This window comes from Brachyistius frenatus, unplaced genomic scaffold, assembly GCF_029030835.1.
Source record: "Brachyistius frenatus isolate BFR_SWC_R1_liver_20210118 unplaced genomic scaffold, ASM2903083v1 Contig_9, whole genome shotgun sequence".
Classification (NCBI taxonomy): Eukaryota; Metazoa; Chordata; class Actinopteri; family Embiotocidae; genus Brachyistius; species Brachyistius frenatus.
In genome coordinates, this window is record NW_027210608.1 from 320,937 (window position 1) to 340,497 (window position 19,561).

The 19,561-nt window shown below is 41.2% G+C and overlaps 1 protein-coding gene across 2 annotated transcripts in view; it reads left to right on the plus strand.

The window, feature by feature from the left end:
- cdh8 (cadherin 8) overlaps nt 1-18,295 on the plus strand; it is a 95,165-nt gene extending 76,870 nt beyond the window's left edge. The window contains exons 7-12 of one of the 2 annotated variants that reach the window (XM_069690283.1): nt 41-288; nt 7,418-7,554; nt 10,788-10,909; nt 11,641-11,758; nt 15,697-15,948; nt 16,127-18,295. In XM_069690283.1, the coding sequence (XP_069546384.1) occupies nt 41-288; nt 7,418-7,554; nt 10,788-10,909; nt 11,641-11,758; nt 15,697-15,948; nt 16,127-16,620 (1,371 nt within the window). In that variant the 3' untranslated portion in view covers nt 16,621-18,295. The remainder of the gene's footprint in view (nt 1-40; nt 289-7,417; nt 7,555-10,787; nt 10,910-11,640; nt 11,759-15,696; nt 15,949-16,126) is intronic. The other variant, XM_069690284.1, reaches the window with a different exon arrangement.
- Nucleotides 18,296-19,561: the final 1,266 nt, after the last annotated feature.

Sequence of the window (19,561 nt, forward strand, 5' to 3'; positions counted from 1 at the left end):
ACAATGCGATGGTCCTTGAACACTTTTTCCTCTCTTACAGCCTATAGACTACGAGAGCAAGAGAGCCTACACACTCAAAGTGGAAGCGACCAACGTCCGCTCGGAGCCCAGCAGCGGCAGCCCCTTCAAGGACACAGCGACAGTGAAGATTGTGGTGGAAGACTCAGATGAGCCTCCTGTTTTCTCCAAGCCCATGTACCTACTGGAAGTGAACGAGAACGCCCCCATCAACACGGTGATCGGGACAGTCACCGCCAGGGACCCGGACTCCAGCAGCAGCATGGTCAGGTGAGATGCACTTAACAGGGAGCTACTGACAGAAGCTTTCACTGCTTGTTAACTGACCAAAGCAAAACAGAAGCAAAATTTACCAAAGAAAAAAACCTCTGTTGTTTAACTTTAAGAAATGATGGAGAGAATAGGTTAACAAATTAGTCTTTTCACGCTATAATGACTTGTTTTAATAAAAGGGTTGACACTAAGGCATGCAATTAAATCTCGTCATGTCCCTGACCTTTGGAGCACATGCTGGTGTCTCTTGCAGAGAGGAAGCGGCTCCATGATTGTTCTCATTTCCACAGATGTACCACCAAAAAAAAGGAGATTATGAGTCGAAGGCAGGGCAACTTTCTCTTTCATCGTATGACCAGCCGTGCTTCACTCCCCTCTTCTGTGACTTATTCTCGGAAATACCACAAGGGCACCTTGAGGATAGGTTATACAGGCAATTTCTCTCCCTCCATCTTGGCATTTCATTAATTCTCCAGTGACTTGCTGACCGCATTCCCGGGACAACACTCAACAGGTTGTGTGTAATTGCGCAGAGAGCAGGCTGGGTTTCATAGATTGGCTGAAGCTACAGAGCAGGGCCGGTTCATTCTACTTTTTCTCCTTTTTATTTTGTATTCCTTTTTCTGGTGGCATCCTCATGTTTAGTGATGAGATTGCCAGGAGGCATTGAGCCCTCAGGTTGCATGATGTGCTTCCCCTGGTATATTTCATGTATAATGACATCTTTTGCCAGGCTGTCCTTATTCTGTGTCACGGCGTTCCTGTTTGTGGATGCCAGTCTGTGTTTCACGTGGGTTAGAGGGAGATAAAAAGACAAAGTAATCAGTTTAAAAAATGGCAGAATTTCATCCGACATCTTAAGTGTATCGAAGTCCACTTAACATTAAATCTAATCATTTCATAATTGTATTTTGTCCTGAAATGGGTGCAGTATTAATAGTGGATTCTGTTAACCCCCTCGTACTATTTGCTCTCTTCAGTGGATCATTATCGAAAGAAAAAGTGACTAAATAATGAATGAGAGCGGCTGCAGATGGCAGCACCCTGCTGACATGATCTCTTTGCCCATTTGCTGCTATGAAACTGTCCAGATATCAACATCCTGTCTTGGCACTTGTTAAGTGTTTTGAGCACGATACAGTGTGAAGTGAGTCATCAGCTGCCATTTTTACACATCAGGTTATGTGCCTTTTTTAGTAGTTTCTTTCTCCCCTTCTTTCGTTTTTAACTCAGTACACACACTGTCCTCATTAGGCTTTTAATCACCATTTTTTTTTCTCACAAATTGTGTTGAGAAGTCGATGTTCAGAATGAATTATTGCTCAAGGCCTCCGTGTGACTGTCAGAGAAACCGAAAATAGCTTTTTTTTTTCAAATGTTCTTGAGAACTATTCAATATTTGAATAAAGCTCATTCTCAAGTTTTCAACTTTATTCTGAGAAAAAAAATTGAAGAAGTAGCCAGCAACTAATACAATGCCGTATTAATCTTTTGCCAACTCATGTAAAGCCACTGATCATTATGGGAGACATAAATGCTAAAAAAAAATGACACACACAAGCAGACATTTACTTCCCACTTTATGTTGTGTCACAACAAATTGCCTCATCGCAACATGTGATTTCCTTTAAAGTCCGATCATTCATTTGTGCCTTCACCCTTTTTGTAAATCTTTCAAGATGATCTCTCACAGATGTTGAGTGTTTTATTTGTGGAGGGTAAATGAGATGAAACAAACTATTGTCATGGAGGGCTTAAAATGACGCATCCCCCTCACCAAACACCATTTGATTTCACTTGCATGACGGTTCGTATTAGCCTGTAACTCTGAGCTCCGTCTGATGAAATGATTACATTCTGGGGGATTTTAATCCCTCTAAATATATTGTCTGACAGAAGGCTGTAGCCTCAGTAATGCCTCTTACAAGATCACAGGTATGTTCTGAATAATTGGAAATCTAGATGGACAATTCGTCAAATAATGACACTTATTTTTCATTTTCATCATTGAATAATCCTTCAGTCTGAGACATCATCAAAATGTGAAAAACACTTGCTCAGTGTAGCATCTTCCTGAAGACGTGTGACTCTTAGTACTGTAGGGCTCGTTTGAGTTAAAAAAAAAAAATGCAATCTGGTTTTAACTTAAATGTTTTGTGTCATCCACTGTGCAAACACATGGGACAAAGTTTGAAAGATTGAAATGATCAGTCAATTATTAAATGAGCGGCTGATTGTTGTTTTGTTGATTAAAAAATGGAATTGATGGTCTTTCTTTAGGTAAAGCAGCCAATAATAGTGATAGAAACAGAAGTGGAAAGTGTTTTTACATTATTCAAATTATGTTTTTCTGCTGTGAAATTGATTAAAAATACGTAACTTATTTGACCAACCCAATCCTTTATGTATTTTTCAAGAGTTGTCAGGAAAACTTAAATAAGGTGAAACTCAGGTCTAGCAGATGTTCCACACACACACCACGTGGTTGGTCGACACTCGAATCCCTTTTCCTCTCCCTTTCCGTGTCGTATTTTCTTTTGTTCCAAAAAGAGAACGGGTTCCTCAAAAGCAGCCTGTAGTGAGGGAAGGTGGATCTATAGATTTAGACTGGCAGCAATAATGGCCACATCAGCATGGATGCTCTCCCGAACGAGCTCTCGCCTCGAACCCACTGATCAGAATCACTCTCCGTCCTAATCCCCTCCTCCTGCCGCGCCACACCAGACCAAGTCTGAGTCGAAACCACTCGGGGCGAGTGCTCTGGTGGGCTGCCATGTCCTCTGCACTCAGGAGACAAACAACCCCATAGCTGTACTTAATGCATCCAACCAATAACATTTCAGGTGCACTCCATGAAATACTCCCTCAGTATTGCTTCTCTCTGGAGCCTGTGCTCTGTCGTTTTCTACCTGACTGATCACAAATAAAAAGCAGTGTGACATCTGGCAGTCACTAAGGTTGTCTGACACGAGCTGCTGGATTTCACAGAAGAGCCGTGAGTGTATTGTATTCCAAAATATTGATACTGGGAAAATCTGTGTTACATTTTAAAGAAGTTTAGTTTTCAATCATCGTCATTATTCTCTTTTTTCTCCTCTTTGCTAATATTTTTGCGGGAAGTTGAAGGGACATAGTGGGATTCTGTAAAGCTTGTTTCTTTCTGCTGGCTTTGCTATGTCGTTTTAACACGGCTGACAGCTGACATGCTGCATATGGTAATACAAGCAGTCAAGTAAAGGAGATGCCTTTGAAACAAATGGAAATGTAATGTCAGTCAGGCCAAGACCTTCTATTCTTCAGGGGGGATTTCTGTTGTTTTTGATGTTTTGTGTTTTTTTATAGATTAGTTGAAACTCTCGAGGAAAATCACTGTCCCGGTAAAAAAGAGCCTGAGAACCAACCTGAATAAAATGTAGTGTTCAAACACAAACGGTCAGCATTCAGGGGATGGCAAAATTAGTTCTACATCTGTGATCGTCCCGGTGGAATTACTGACCTAATAACAAGCAGGAATGAGCAGAGGCATTTTGTTCTCCGCGGGGGGAAAAAAAATGTTCTCGATCTCTTCACCTCTTCTTTCTCCAGCTTGTGCAAGCACGCATTCACAGACATTCACACTCTAGCTGAGATTTTTTTTTTAAACCAGCACCTGTATACATGTGTGAAAAAGTACAAGCACACAAGCACACAGTAACCTTTCCGTGGCAGTATAACCTTTTCTCTTTGCTGTACACAGACAAATACATACCATGGTAAATATTGTGTATATAGTGTGTATAAATATGAAACTGTCGAGTGATAATGTGATTTAATTGAGGTAGTATTCTCATTCAATATTTTGACCACTGGAGAGCAACAACGAGACGGCCACAATTATTTATCAACCAAATTAAAGTGACACTTTGTGAGAAAAAAAAACATTTATTTCACTTACAAATGAAATGTTGAATTCACAAGCTATGAAACACAATTAATAAAATGTATTACACTCAGTAAAGTCTTGCTTGGTCTGGTAGCTTATGGTGGCTAATGTTAGCTAACTGTAATTATGCCACTGTTACACAATATTTAGCATTTATTATTATCATGTAATTATAACTTGTGGCCACGGGGCTTTTCAGTACAGCCGATAAACCTAATCCTGACATCGGGGTTCATTTTTCACATTGTTTTAATTTCTCTGCAGAGCTACACTAGATATTAGTCATTATACAATGATAATATATCATTATATTATCATATAAACATAAACATGAAACATGAAACATGTAATGAATTGCTCTTTTAAGTTAAGACATGCTTCTGTTCTAAGTGCTTTACATATACTTCCCCTTACATTTACAGTTGGGGTTCAATGTGATGCTAAAAATGCTATTGCCTAGTTACTGTAATGTTTTTTTGTTTGTTTGTTTATTGCCATTAATCATATAATACAGAAAGCCCGTGTTTTGCCATCAGAATAATGTATTCTAAGTTTACGGAGCCCATTTCTGTTTTTACAGTCTCTGGCTGATAAATGGTGTAATCCTGGCTACTTTTTTTTTTTTTTTTTTTTTTTTTTTTAAGAAAATCTGCCTTTCAAACCCGCCAGCAAGTTGTTGGGGTTCATATGGTTAAAAAAAAAAAAAAAAGTCACCATCAACATCTTTTATTTTGTTTGTCTTTTTTGCCCGTGTATGTTCTTAACTGGAAAAATGATGCGGGAAAAGAAAAATGAATGGGTAGTTAGCGTGAGCAATGATCACCTCCGTGGCTAAAGACACAAAAGATTGGCACCCTCAGAAGCTCAGACAGAGACGATGTCCTGGCCATACTGTTTGATAGACAGGTGATCTGTGAGAAATGCAGTCTGCATCAGTGCAAGAATCAACAAATGAATGGAAAGCAGTCTCACTAATTACAGCTTATGTTGTTCGATGCACAGAACAGCTTCCGTCCCACTGTTGCATTTTGATGAGTGTATTATGTTTGTTCCATGTTGACGCTTAATATTTCTGGATTGTCTTCTGTGTCAGTTGTTAGAGAGCCACTCTGCTAAAAAACATTTGTCACAAACAGTCTCTACATGATGTGTTGCTGAGAGACGGAGGTCAGTCCAATGCCATTTAAATGCTCGTGAAAGATAAAGCAAAGCTGAAACGACCCGGATAAAATAACACACACACAGACGCGCGCACGCATTTGCACCCGTTCTCACATCACACTCAGAAAAACTCCGCACGTAAGACGCTGGATATCATTTTTTATTTGCTTTTAATTCTTTTCACATCACGTTGTCAGTTTGAGTGACAGGTGGCAGAACATTTCAGGGTCTGTCTCCTCGCTTCCACGTGAGGCTGTCAGAGTTTGACTGGGATCCACTCAGTCTGCAGGAGAGAGGCTGCTCCCAGGTGGTTTGCTGCTGTCTGCCTGTCTTGAAAGTGCTCTGCGTCTGCAGGGCAAGAGAGAAAGAGAAGGGGGGTGGGGGAGGGGGTTGGGGGTGGGAGAAGGGTGGGGGATGGTGGGGGGGGGGTGTGTGTGGGGGGGATCCTTATGGACCTCTCCCAGCCCTGCGTCTAGAGGATTTTACACCATTTCATCTCAAAAATGGAAATGTCACGGCTCGGTACATCTCCCCAACAATTGGAATCTGGGCCAGTGGTTTATTTATTTCATTTCCTACCATTCTTGTATAAGCAGCACCCTTCTTCACATAAATAGTTGTTGTGACTTTGTCTTGAGCATTTTTCTGCCGCTGTTTGTCTTTGCTTTCCCCCGTGTCCTGTCCCTTTCCGCCTCTCTCCCTTCTTTCTCTCATATAAATACCGCAAGGTTCCTGCCAACAGGTCTGCGCTGGTAGGGATGAGCAGTTCCAAAGGAGATGGTGTGAGACCCGGGGTGAGGAAAGAAGGGAAGCGGGGTGAGCAGGGCGCCTGGTGGCCGAGGCATGCCTGTGTGGGGATGGGAGGGGTGGGGGGGATTGCAAAGAATTGGATAGGGGGATTGGATTAGAAAGAGCTTGAGACCCAGCTGGATGAAAAAGAAGGAAAAAAAAATACTTTCTCACTGTTAGACGGGGAAGAGATTGTGAGGGAGGATGTGAGAGTGAGAGAAAGGAACAGAGACAGTTTGTCCTGGAGGTATGGAACCACTTGTGCAGTACATGCTGTAATTAGCTCACGTGAATCACAGCGGCCTTGTGTTTTGGGTGAGTAGGATGTTTATGATAGTCACACAGTGGCAAATGAAACGTGTGAAAGCAAAGATGACCCATAATGACAGATTCTTTTTTAATCATTTTTTTGTGTGGGCTTGTCCCAAGAATTGGCGCCGTGCACGATGCAACATGAAAGAGCGATTTCACAGCTTCAAGTGGCATTGGAAAATTCTCTTTTATGTGCATTCCAATTTCATACTCACTGCCTCTTTTTTTTTTTTTTGCTTTTTTTTTGCTTTTTTTCTGGAGAGTTTTATCTGTTGCCACTGTATTTTTAAGACTGCACAAAAAGTCAGTGTGTCATCAGCAGGGTCACAGAGGGATGGAATCTAACAAAAAAAAAAGAGGACAGTTTGACAAATGTACCCCAGAACGTTTTAAAGTGCACTGATTTATTTATTTACAAAAGTCCAAAAAGAAAACAAAATCACTTTGCTAAAGCCAGTTAAGGTCACTCACAGGCAGGTCATTGGTTCATCTCCATTACATCCATTATCCCCTCTCGCCCCTCCCTCTGTTGTTAGTGTTTTGTGTGACACAGTGCTGTCCTAACTCATTAATGCAAAGCCTTTGGGAGCCATTGAGTGTTGACAGATCCCAAACAGGGTTAACAACAACACATCTCTTACCCCGACATAGCATGTACTAATGTTTTTTCGGTCGGAGGGAGGCGTCGTCGTGATTGGGGGGGGGGGGGGGGCTTCTCGGACATTACCGGGCTTCAAAGCCCCCTGCTGCTCCTGTGACGGCTGTAATTATTCCTCAGATGATAATTATTGATTTCCGACTGTTTTTAATGCGCATTGATCTACAGGTTCCTCTCGATGAACAAGGCCCCCTGTTCACCGCAACACTCAAAGGATTGAAAAAGATGCTTCAGTCAGTGAAAGCGTTTTGGCTCAAATTTCTCATGTTTGTTTATCTCTGCAGGTACTTCATCGATCGGCACACAGATATGGAGAGGCAGTTCAACATCAACGTGGACGACGGGAAGATCACGCTGGCCAAACCGCTGGACCGGGAGACAGACATGTGGCACAACATCACAGTAACTGCCACAGAAGTCAGTAAGTAACCTCTCCTGGCTCTGTTCTTCCATGTTGGTCCTTTTGAAACGTAATGTCCTATTTTTTTAAAGTCAGCAATTATCACAAAATTCAATTCAATTTTATTTTTATAGCGCCAAATCACAGCACAGGTTATTTTCAAGGCACAGTAAAGTCCTTACAATATAACTTTACAGCATTATACAGAGGAACCCAACAATTCAACAATTCCTATGTAAGCCAGGAAGAAAAGAAGAAGAAGAACAACATTTAAAAAAACGGAAGGAGGAAAAACCTTCTTTTAAAAGGAAGATATTTTCGACAGAACCAGGCCATCTGCCTCGACCGGTTGGGGTTAGCTGAGCACAATTATTTCTTGCATGATCGTTAGACTTGTTTCCATTCATCTGGACAAAAAACATCTGGATGAAACTAACAGATATTTCCACCACTTTTCCCACATTAGTGGTTTGACTTGCACTCTTTTAACAACTTAATCTCCTCGTGCCCACTGATTTTGATTATTAGTACCTGTTATTGTCAGTCATTTCTCACTACAATTTTTGTTGACATAGCCTAAATACCAAACAGGATCAAATTCTTATTTATATGTTCCAATGTTCAGTGCCAGTATGGCTCTATTTCTTTCTAAGGTGTATTTATAAACAGTAATTAGGCTTATACATTATATTATAATATAATAATGGCATAAAATGAACAGAAAAAAACGTCATGAATCCCATTTATTTGTATGACCATTAATGGTCAACTAAATTGAAATGATTGTGACAGCCCTACAATTAAACATTTATTGGAACGCAAGCTTAAAAAACTGTGGAAACACACAATAGTTTCTTCCTTCATGAGCTGTCTCAGTCAAAGGAGTCATTGACCTGCAACACACAATCCTCTGTTCAACAGTATGGCGCTTTGTAAACCGGCAATTTTTAATCGCTGCGAGAGTATGGCACAAACAATTAGCGTTTGAATCCACAGAGGCATTAAATTTGTTAATTTGCTGAGTTTTGATTGAATTAAACAGCTCAGTAGTCAATTTGTGGAAGTGCAAGAACATTAAGATGTATCAAATAAACAGTTTTAAAGACATGCTCCGGAGTGGATTGCTCCAACGCCAGCATCCATTACAGATTAAAGACCATCTGCGAACCGCAAAACTCACTGACTACGTAGAAAATCTTGCCGGCAGAGATACAAACAGCTCCAACTATATGTAAGGCTCTATTTGCATACAGATTGTTTCAGGGGGGCTGTATGTTGTGATAAAGCTTAATGTACCCCTTTAAGCTATTGGGATAGAAATTTACACAGCTTGTAACTTTTTTTTTTCTGTCTGCTTCTGCTATATCTCTCCCTCATTCTCTCTGTCTCATCCTCTATCTGTCCCTTTCTTTCCTTAATCAAAGGAAACACATTAATTGTCAGTAGAAATGAAAGCCCAAACACTGTCATAATGTTTTGGCTATGCAGTCGCGACAAATCCCACCATCGTAGAAGCATCGTTAGAGGAGCTGAATGTGTCTCATTTGATAAGCTGGTTGTCTCGTCATGTCGCGCACTCATACATTGAAAGCGCATTTTCATGCCTCTTGGCAGAGTAACTGTGGCTTGAGATAGTCGCATCTCTGAGAACACCTAATAGGAATTTGCCAAAATAAATATGGCAGTTTTGCTACTCTGCGCGCATGGGGGTGGGAGAGTTCGGTGTCTTCTCTGGCGTGAAAAGGAATAGATAGATGTGTTCCCAGTTCTATCCCGATGCCATTTGCCACCCAAACGGAGGTGCGTTCTGCTGCCTCGCACCAGTTGACATCTGACTAATCAGATTCTATTCCCTGTCTGCTGCCGGGGGGGAATCGCTTGTGTGGGGAGGGGCTCCGACTCCCCTTCCCTCTCCTCTAATCCATCTATCACTGTCTATCAGACTGTCAATTTCCACTCACCTCGCTGCTTACCTCTTTTTCAGCTCGTCTCCGGGAAGGGCTGAAGGCCTTGAATTTCCGGGGCGTCTCGTCCTCTGCTTCATATTTAGGATTTCTTTTTTTTTTCTTTTTATTTCAAAGATATTGAAACAGACGGAAAAAAAACAAATGTATATCTGTAAAGGAGATCAAATATTTCATGCAAGTACATGTCGCAGTGGCTGTGGCAGTTGTTTATTTTTTATTTCACAATACCAGCTAAAGTGTGACTTTTGAGAGATTCCTGGTGTAATCCACTAATCATCAGCTCATTTTGTTACACAGGATTTGTATAGCTACAGCTTCACTGACTAACTGATATTGATGAGTACATTTACTGACTTTATGACTCCTTTTCTTCTTACCTGTTACACACAATTTAGCATTTCATAGATAAACATGATGATGTCTCTGAAGCAGCTGACTCAAGAACATTCACGCAAATTCTGGCAAACAAATTTTAGTCTAAAATATCAAGACATTGCTCGTGCTCTCATTCAAATACTAAACAAATCAATACAATTTTATTAAAAAAAAACAAAAACAAAAAACACAAGTGTCAATGGTCACACTGACACAGCCCACTTGGGGACACATTAATACATAATTGCTTTAAAAGTTGGCATTCGCACCACTGATTAATAAATACACCCATTCATGAGGACTCTCGAAAGGGACTGTCAATTACCAGTGATGAATAATTCCAATCAAAATCTAATCTAATTAAATTGCCTTTTATTGTCTTTTTAGACTTCAGTTACCAATGACTCATTAATATGCATGTTTAACCCCCATGTTTTAAACATTACAGTGTACAGGGGATTTTCAAAAGCGTTTTGAATGGGAATTTTTTTTTTTTTTCCTTTGCTGTTGCCTCGAAACCTGTTTTGCATCGTCGATACCAGCCGGAATATAGATTGATGTGTCTTATCATCTGTCCTCCCATCATCCCAGGAAATGAAGTGAGAAATAAAGATTGAAAATAAAGGAAATTAAAACTAGGTCATGTAATTTACCTGGGATCCCATGTGTTACCTTGTTGTTTTCTTTCTAGTTGCTTTTCTATTTTCTTATTTATTCATCTCTATTTTTCTTTTTCCCCTCTTTTGACTATCTATCTATCTATCTATCTATCTATCTATCTATCTATCTATCTATCTATCTATCTATCTATCTATCTATCTATCTATCTATCTATCTATCTATCTATCTATCTATCTATCTATCTATCTATCTATCTATCTATCTATCTATCTATCTAATCTATCTTATCAGGAAATCACAGTCAGATATCAAGGGCAATTGTGGCCATCAGAGTAATGGACATTAACGACAATGCTCCTGAATTTGCCACCGAATACGAGGCCTTCCTGTGTGAAAATGGAAAACCTGGACAGGTAAGGAAAGAAGTGCCTCATTCATCAAAGCCGTGATCTATCACTCTCTTACGCTCCGTCCTTTTCTTTTTCTCTCTATCCTCCCCTGTAATGATTGGCCACAGTGAATTATTGGCTATTTATTTCACTGGGAAACTACAGAGGTGGGAGTATGGTCCTTTTTCTCTGCAGCAGTCCTCCCTCGACATAGTGTGCATGGAGCAAAGGGGAAATGAGAGCAGTCAGGATTGATCAGAGTGGATCATAATTCAAGACTGTCTTTCATGTCCTCCTCCAGATGGCACAATGCTTCCTGCAGCCAAAAATCCCGGACAAGTACTTAGCATTCTCTTTCTCATCAATCGACCTCATTCAGGGGACCTTCGTACTTACAATAGGGAGCTTTATTGAAAGGAGGAGAAAAAAGCAAACTGAAAAAAGGGAAACTGTCCTGCAGGGCCTGAATTCTAATTCCCAATCAATCATAAAGACGTATAGCGTGATAAGACCTATGATGACAGATTAACAGATAGAGCCAGGAGCCTGAAAGTGTGCCAGACTAGACAGGACCTCATTGATAATAATCTCAAACTCCAGGAATGAATAGGCCCTATATTTCATCAGGTGTGATCCAGCCACTTTTGCACTGAGGCACTCTGCATTGGCAAAAACAGAGTAATGAATAAGATGCCTCCTCTAATGGCTTCGAGCCCTCCACTGTATATATCCTTGTCTCTCTGTTTTCAACACAGGTGATCCAGACTGTCAGCGCCGTGGACAAAGACGACCCAATCCAGGGCCACTACTTTGACTACCGTCTAGTGCCGGAGATGCTCAACAACCCCAATTTCACCATCAAAAACAACCAAGGTGAGAAACAAAAGCAATCACTGCAAGGAAACTCTTTTGTGGCAGAATGAGTGAAGTTTCTCGAAATTTTTCCAATGGCTTTCCAGTCTAATCTCTAACCCGCGGCATGTTAGCCATACTGGAGATGAAATCTGGTGGATCAGTGTAGCTCACAATTAGCAGATGTGAAATTGTCTGGACACCAGCTTCTTTTTACTCCCCAGTGCATTTTGAGGGAAACTAAATGAATGGGATCCAAATGGCATTTCCTGGTAGTCTTGCAGCTCCGTGTAGGGTGACTTCCTAGGAGCTGTTGCAGCGTGGCAGATGGTACTAAATTTATTTGCTAAATACTCTGATTGGTTTATTTGCCATCCCCCCCCCCCCGTCTTTATTCCATTCCTCTTCTCCTAGCTGCCTCCCCTCCATTACTGGCTCTGAACAGGCTGTGTTCACAACGACGTTGTGTAATGTTTTCAGCTCGGGGCAAAAAAAAATCTTCATATGGTACTAGCCTTCTGTTTTCATTGCGGACGCTGCAGGCTAACTTACTGCAACCTCTCTCTGACGGGGGAAACAGTCCATAAAAATCAGGTCATCAAGTGGACGAGCTTTTGACAAAAATAAAAACCTTTTACGTTTGAAACAGATACATTATCAGTCAGGAACATGAGATGCCAGTATAATAATCACAGGCAACACAAAAATAGTTTTGGCCAAGTACATCGTACTTCATCTGACACATTCAGCAGCAATTATAAAGGAAATAAAAGCACTTTTTTTTTCTGCCACGTGCAAAAATCCCATCAAAAATTGAGAGTCAGAAATGACACATTTACAAGGCACACACTCGCTGCAAATGACTTCGTCTTGACTATGGATCGACCTCAAAGTGTATAAAACATGCAGGCTCCTGAACCTTGCCCTTTTGTTAAGAGGGGATTTAATAGTTTCTTAAGGTAATGTAACAGATACAATCTCCTCTAGAAATGTTTCACCACTAAAAGCGCAGCACTGTGCTACACCAAACAACAAAAATACTTCTTCTTTTTTTCCTCCCTTGCCTGAAACCAATATAAACATGTGTTGTGGCTCAGCTCTATATATTACATACAACAACACACCAGCCACTTGTCTACAGTATTGTTAATTCCAAACAGAGAAAAAAGCCCATCGCACCGTATCCCCCTGCACTTCAATGACTATTTCCATCAGAATCGGCAGCTGTGGGAGACACTTCAGTGAAGAGCGTCGGGCTCCTGTGAGCCTCTGTGTGCTGCTTTTGTTTGCGCTGATGAGTCTAATTGTAGGGATTGCGCAGTGAAGAGGTTAGGGTTTGCCCGCCACGGGGAAAATGGCGAAGGTTTTGACCAGCTGTATACCAGATATCAAGCACGCTGACAACTCGGTGTTCAGTCGGCATGGTTGCAGCAGAGCAGAGCATCCCATTAGCTGAGACAACACTGTAATGGCAAAAATTCGGCCGATAGAAACTATTTTCCTGACTCCATGATTAACTTTTGAGAGTGGAAATGACACAATGTGCCTCTTACAAATGTTAAGTCGAACACATTCGGAATAATATGCACCCTTGCTAAATTTAATACACTCGAGGGTTTGGCAGCTGCAGACGAACTCGTTCTGGTATCACTAGTAGCTTGTGGAAGATATTGTTTACGACTGAAATGAAGACTAAATGAGTTCACTGACTCCTCTCTCTGTAAGCAAACATTACATCATGTTTTAGGCTAAAGCATGACACATGTCAGTGCTTCCTGTTTAGTAAAGGTTGCATAACTGCAATTCAATGTTGAGGTCGACATACAAACCTGTATCACACGTCTGCATTATATAAATCTGTCATTTGATGCAAAAAGGGAGAAATTAATACTTTATTCCGGTCAGTATTCTGTTTGTTTTCTGTCCATGTCGACAGATATTGAACTTTTTCATATGGTTATATTCAGCGTGTCAGAAGAAAGCAGTCAATTTCATTATTCAGTCATTTGTTGGTAGGGACAACTGCGAGCCACAGAGACTGAACGAAACCTGAGGCTTTGTCGTGAAGACACTTTCTCTAGCTACAGAAATGGAAATGTGTCTTGTGTTGCCTCTTGGCTTGCTGAACCAGCTACCACACAAACCGCTACCGAGGGAGAAGTGCTTGCTTACGTAATATTGCAGGCTAATTAGCGTGTCAGCAATCCATTGGACAGCTTAAAACCTTACCTGCAAATGTCAACGTCAGTCAATTTAGATATTAATCGGTGTAATCCTTATTCCTTAAGATCTCTGCGGACACGACACTGTTCAGAGCTTGTAGACTACGTTCAGTTAGCTTTCATAGTGTTGCTGTGAATGGTTGTCAGTCAGACATGTAGCCCGGCTCTTATACTCAGAGACATGAAGGCAGTACTTCTGATGCATCTCCAAAAAAAAACGTTTTAATTATCTTTATTACGGAATGTCTGTGTTTATTTTGAATGAACTGACATTGACCAGTTACAGCTTATATTTGCACATTAGAATTGCACATGCTAACATTTCCATGCAATTAGTACAGTGTGAAGAAATCAAACACACAATGAGTGAAGTTTTTTTTTCTAGACAAAAACGGGTCAACCGACATGACCTGTTTTGCTTCTTTCAGTCTTTTCATGTCAGGTTGTGAAGCATTTAAGGTCTTCTGGTTTGGCATCCATGAATGTGCAGTGTGTAGCTGCACGCATAATCTTAAGAGACTGCAGAAGTTTGAAAGTGTTCAGGCTGTTAGTGTCATTTCTGCTGTCACTGCTGTCATTTGTAGCCTCCCACATGTTAAGTTATTCATAGTCAAATTTTTAATTCAAATGAGCCTTTGCTTTTCTCATGACACAATTAATATTTCAATGTACACAGTGTTCATCAGAATCCAGCAATCGGTAGATGAAACACTGTTCGCGTGCTCTAATATATAAAGGATATTAAAAAAAACAGCATTCGTGGGTTCAGTCTGCTTGAAGGTTATCTTCGCAGCTGTCTTTCTCTTTGAGTAGCAGACTCCTTCTGTGGATGGGCTGACGGGCAAGAAATGTTTAATTCAATTTTTATCAACAATAGTTGCCAAGAAAATGCAGATGACCTGTATACGAGGACATGCCCCGACGGTTTACTACACTATTGTTGATACTTACACACTCTGCTTTTATGCACTGCTGAATGATCCAAATGAAATAGGACATGTTGGTGCTCACAAAGCAGAGCGAACTACTTTGTGGCAGCACTCTTAAGAAAATAAATCTGAGCATATGTTCACATCAATTACAGATTGTGCAAAGCAAATAATTCTATCATGAAGCATTCCATCTCTTGATTAAGTTTGCTCTGTCAACGCAGATGTTTCAACATGGCCCATTTCTCTATATTACCAGATCTATTTTCCGTCTCTCTTCAGCGCACCCTCAAGCAGTGAGGCAAAGGTTAGATTATCAGAAATCTTGTACGTTTTCCATAAGATCAGCAGGAGTAGATTCTTATGGGAATGCGAGTGTTTGATAATGCGAGCAGGGTAAGCAGTGCCAGCTAATGAGCAGACATCTTCACAGAAGTGCCATCAAAGAGCAGCTGGCACCTTTCTGGGTCGACATGTGCCATCTTCTTAGCCAGTGTCGCCGTGGTCCCTTCAATTCCTGGGCTTTCAAAGAGGGACAACAAACTCGGGCTCACCTTCCTTCAGAATTCCCAGATTGGCCCTGTCGAGAAACGAAGGAAAGGTGGCTGAAATCCATCTGCAGCACTGGAATGTGAGAATGCTAAAAAGCCTGGTGACGGTTGATGTGAAATTAGTTTACCCTCATGCGCACTGATCTTCACACAATTTAATAATAGAACTTTAGTCTGTCACCACCATGAATAATAATGCTTTTTTTTTTCACACACCCGTGCAAAAATTCATCTCTGGCTTTACCTCTCTCTGACAGACAATTCAATCAGTGTTCTCGCCAAGCATGATACCTTCCGACGACAGAAGCAGGAGATGTACTTCTTGCCAATCATTGTGACGGACAACGGGAATCCACCGATGAGCAGCACAAACACCTTGACCATCAGAGTCTGCGGGTGCAGCAAGGATGGCATCGTCCAGTCCTGCAACGTGGAGGCCTACGTCCTACCTATCGGCCTTAGTATGGGGGCCCTCATCGCCATTCTGGCCTGCATTATCCTCTTGTTAGGTGAGCGTTCTTTTTTGTATTGTTACATTATTACCATAAAGAGGTTTAATGGATTGATATGAAATCTTCTCTGACTAATCTGACTTGATCTACTTCAACTCACAGAAAATCCACTTGTCAAAGCTTGACCTAGATTTTTCTATTTTCTTTCCTCTCTTTCCATCTTTCTTTCTGACAGTAATAGTCGTACTATTTGTGACCCTGAGGAGACACAAAAACGAGCCACTGATTATCAAAGATGACGAAGACGTGAGGGAGAATATTATCCGCTACGATGACGAAGGAGGCGGCGAGGAGGACACGGAGGCGTTTGACATCGCCACGCTGCAGAACCCGGACGGCATCAATGGTTACCTGCCGCGCAAGGACATCAAGCCTGACCTGCAGTTTATGCCAAGGGCGGGCCAACACTCGGGCCCCAACGGCGTGGACGTGGACGAATTCATCAACGTACGGCTCCACGAGGCAGACAATGATCCGACGGCACCGCCTTACGACTCCATCCAGATCTATGGATACGAGGGCCGGGGATCCATTGCCGGCTCGCTCAGCTCACTGGAGACAGCGTCATCAGACTCAGACCAGAACTATGACTATCTCAGAGAGTGGGGCCCACGCTTCAGAAGACTTGGGGAGCTCTACTCTGTGGGTGAGAGTGACCGTGAGACCTGACCTTTGGTTTGTTAGACAAAAAAGACCTTTCAGATTTTTTTTCTGTCCACATACTTGTGTATTAAACGCTAGGGGTTTACTGGCTTTTAGAAACAGGTGTTTAAAAAGAAAAAAAAAACAGTTAATAACAAGGGAGGCCACCTTTTTGTATTCTTTTTAGAGTGAGGTATAGCAGTTGTCATCCACTACGTCAAGCGCATTGTAATTGTTGAGCCAAACAATGTCTTTATTAGGAGATCTATGATTCTTGTGGAGTGTAACTTAGATTCCTTTGTGGAGTGTCTAGCAGTATTATGGGTGTTAGTCATTTGCTGTGACTGCCGGTAGCAGAAAAAACCTGGCATTGCTGGTAGTTGCCCAATGAACAGATATTGCTGGGTTCTCTGGAGCTTGAGCGGACACCATACTCCATGCTCCATGGACACCAAGCTGGACTACAGAAGCTGCAGAAGGACTCTTGTTTCTTGTCTCCCGAAGCCACCCAGCTGAATGGTGATCGGAAAAAAACTGACAATGAAAAAGCAATATACGGTCTACATTACAATGATGAATGTATGTATGATTTGAAACAAAACAAAAAAAAAAAGCAAAAAGACAAAGCAGTGTTGGCTTTAAGGTGGATTTGTTATCATTTGATATGTTCTCTGGTGGCCACATTTATAAACTATCTAAAAGCCCAGAAAGGCTTGCTTTATACAACTCTTTGTATTTACACGCTACAGGTGTGGGTCGCAAGTGTTACTAGCCTATAAAAGACTGAAATGAAGACAAAAAAGAGAAATGTAGAAACTCTGAGGCCTTCTTTTTACAGAAGCAACATTAAATACAATTGTAATCTACTGTTTTTTGACAAGGGATGTGTTGATTCTTCATTATTGTTCTATGAGTTTTTGTATATCTGTTCTTAAGTCATTTTTTTTCTGTGCTGACTATTTGAAGTGAGTGTGTTTAGATTATTTAACATTCAACAGTTTTTTCGACCACTTAAACACTAATTCATAACAGCCAAACCATTTCATGAATTTATTGCAGTTGATGACATAGACTAGATGTAAGCAGGCAAACAAGAGCTCTAAGTTACTATAACATTACCGATTAACTAATTAATTGGGACTGCAGGTATGGGACCTTTCAGACACGTGCTAATTCTGTGTAAAATATATCTCATAATATATTCCGAGGTGCAGCCAGTGAGCGTCCGAGCACAATAGTCCAATTGACACCTAAGTACGTATGTGACCAAACATCCAATCTCATTTAGGAAACACAGATTGCATTATAGCCCAAGAAAAGTGAAAACACAAATCCAGACCATGTGCATATTGTGCTTACACTGTATGATATCAATAAAAAAGTCTTGTACTGTACATAGAGTTACTGCTAACGTCATTAGCTTTCAATGAGGTGGTAGGTTTTGTCTCTGCACGTTAGCTCTTGCACATAATGATAATTTCAATGGCACTACAGCTGCGTGCATACTCAGTTTGTACTGATACCGTATTATGGCAGTTCTCGGTAGACTAAACAATATATATGGAATAGTCCTACATGCAGATCATATTTTCTACTGTGCTTTAATGCTTATAAATGTGTATGTTCAATTATTTACTCCCTGTACTGTAATCTAAGATACCCTGTATTGTTTCCTACTTTGTGAAATATATTTTTATAAATATTGCGGAATGAGTGTGATTTTCTTCTGCAGGTGTGAGGTCACCAAACATCATCATAGACAGTGTTGAAGGGGTTCTGCAGTAATGTTTCTCATGAAGGTGAGGCTAGTTGCAACAGGAAGCACCAGTCAGCCTGTGAAGATGGTCGTACAATGTCTTGTGAAGTCTGAGAAAATAACCCTGATGATGTCATAGCGATGTCATCGGGGTTATTCAGGACTGAAGGGTACACATTTAAAACCGAAAGCTTGTGTTACAAAATGCATAGCATGACCAGGGCTGAGCAATTAAGCCAACGTGCAAGTGCTTAAAACTGTAGTTCCTAGAATGGCCACTTGAGGCAGTCTCAAAAAGCAAAGACCTTCACTGTTAAAAAACAACAACTTTTCAACAGAAATAAACACGTTTACAGCCTGGCACAAACAATGGTTTTGGTCTCTGTATCTTACCTCCCAGTTCATAACATCTGTACAGTGGCTGAATTTGTATTTAACTCACCTGTTTAAATTGTACTAAGGCTGAGTTATGAATAATTAAGAGTGAGACTGCTCTGGGTGAGGTCGATGCAGTCACATTTGGCTGGCTACCTGTCGCTTGAAAACACCAGGCTCCACCCACACACCACCTCTTTGCCCTTTTCTGGATTTTCTGGAAGTAAGGCGGAGTCAGACCCTGCCAAGATGGCGACGGCCAAAGCCACCTGGAACTGAGGGTCAAAACCACTTTCCAGGAAACGTAAAGGGTGACGTCACAGAGCATAGCTCCATTTAAAAAAAAAAAAAAATACAATCTATGAGCTTGACCCATGTTAAGAACAAAACATCCAGATATCTCAGACTCTGCTGCTTGAATTTTTACCATTCGTCTTTCAAATCTGCCTCGAGTCCCCAAATTCATTGGGCGTACAATACCATAATACATCTCTCTAAAGAAGCTGGTATGAAGTCCGTTTTCACAGAAAAGTGAAGGCATTTTGGCTGAAAGTGGATACAGCAAAAAAGTAAATTGCAACATTTCATCACAAAATAGCTCCTGGAAAGCCTTGAAGAGCACAGACGAATATCCGACAACAAAATCTAGGAGCAGGAAACACAACCGCAGCCATCCTCAAAACAACTCGATGGATCGGTCGGATCCCTGGAAACGCTTCTGGTAGGCTTATGCGTCATCAGGCAGCGTGATAAAGACAAAAGCACCCCTGTTGCATTGTATTTCCCAGACTGTTCTTCACTTAGTCACCTAGCATATTCTGGCCCTGCACTGCTCCG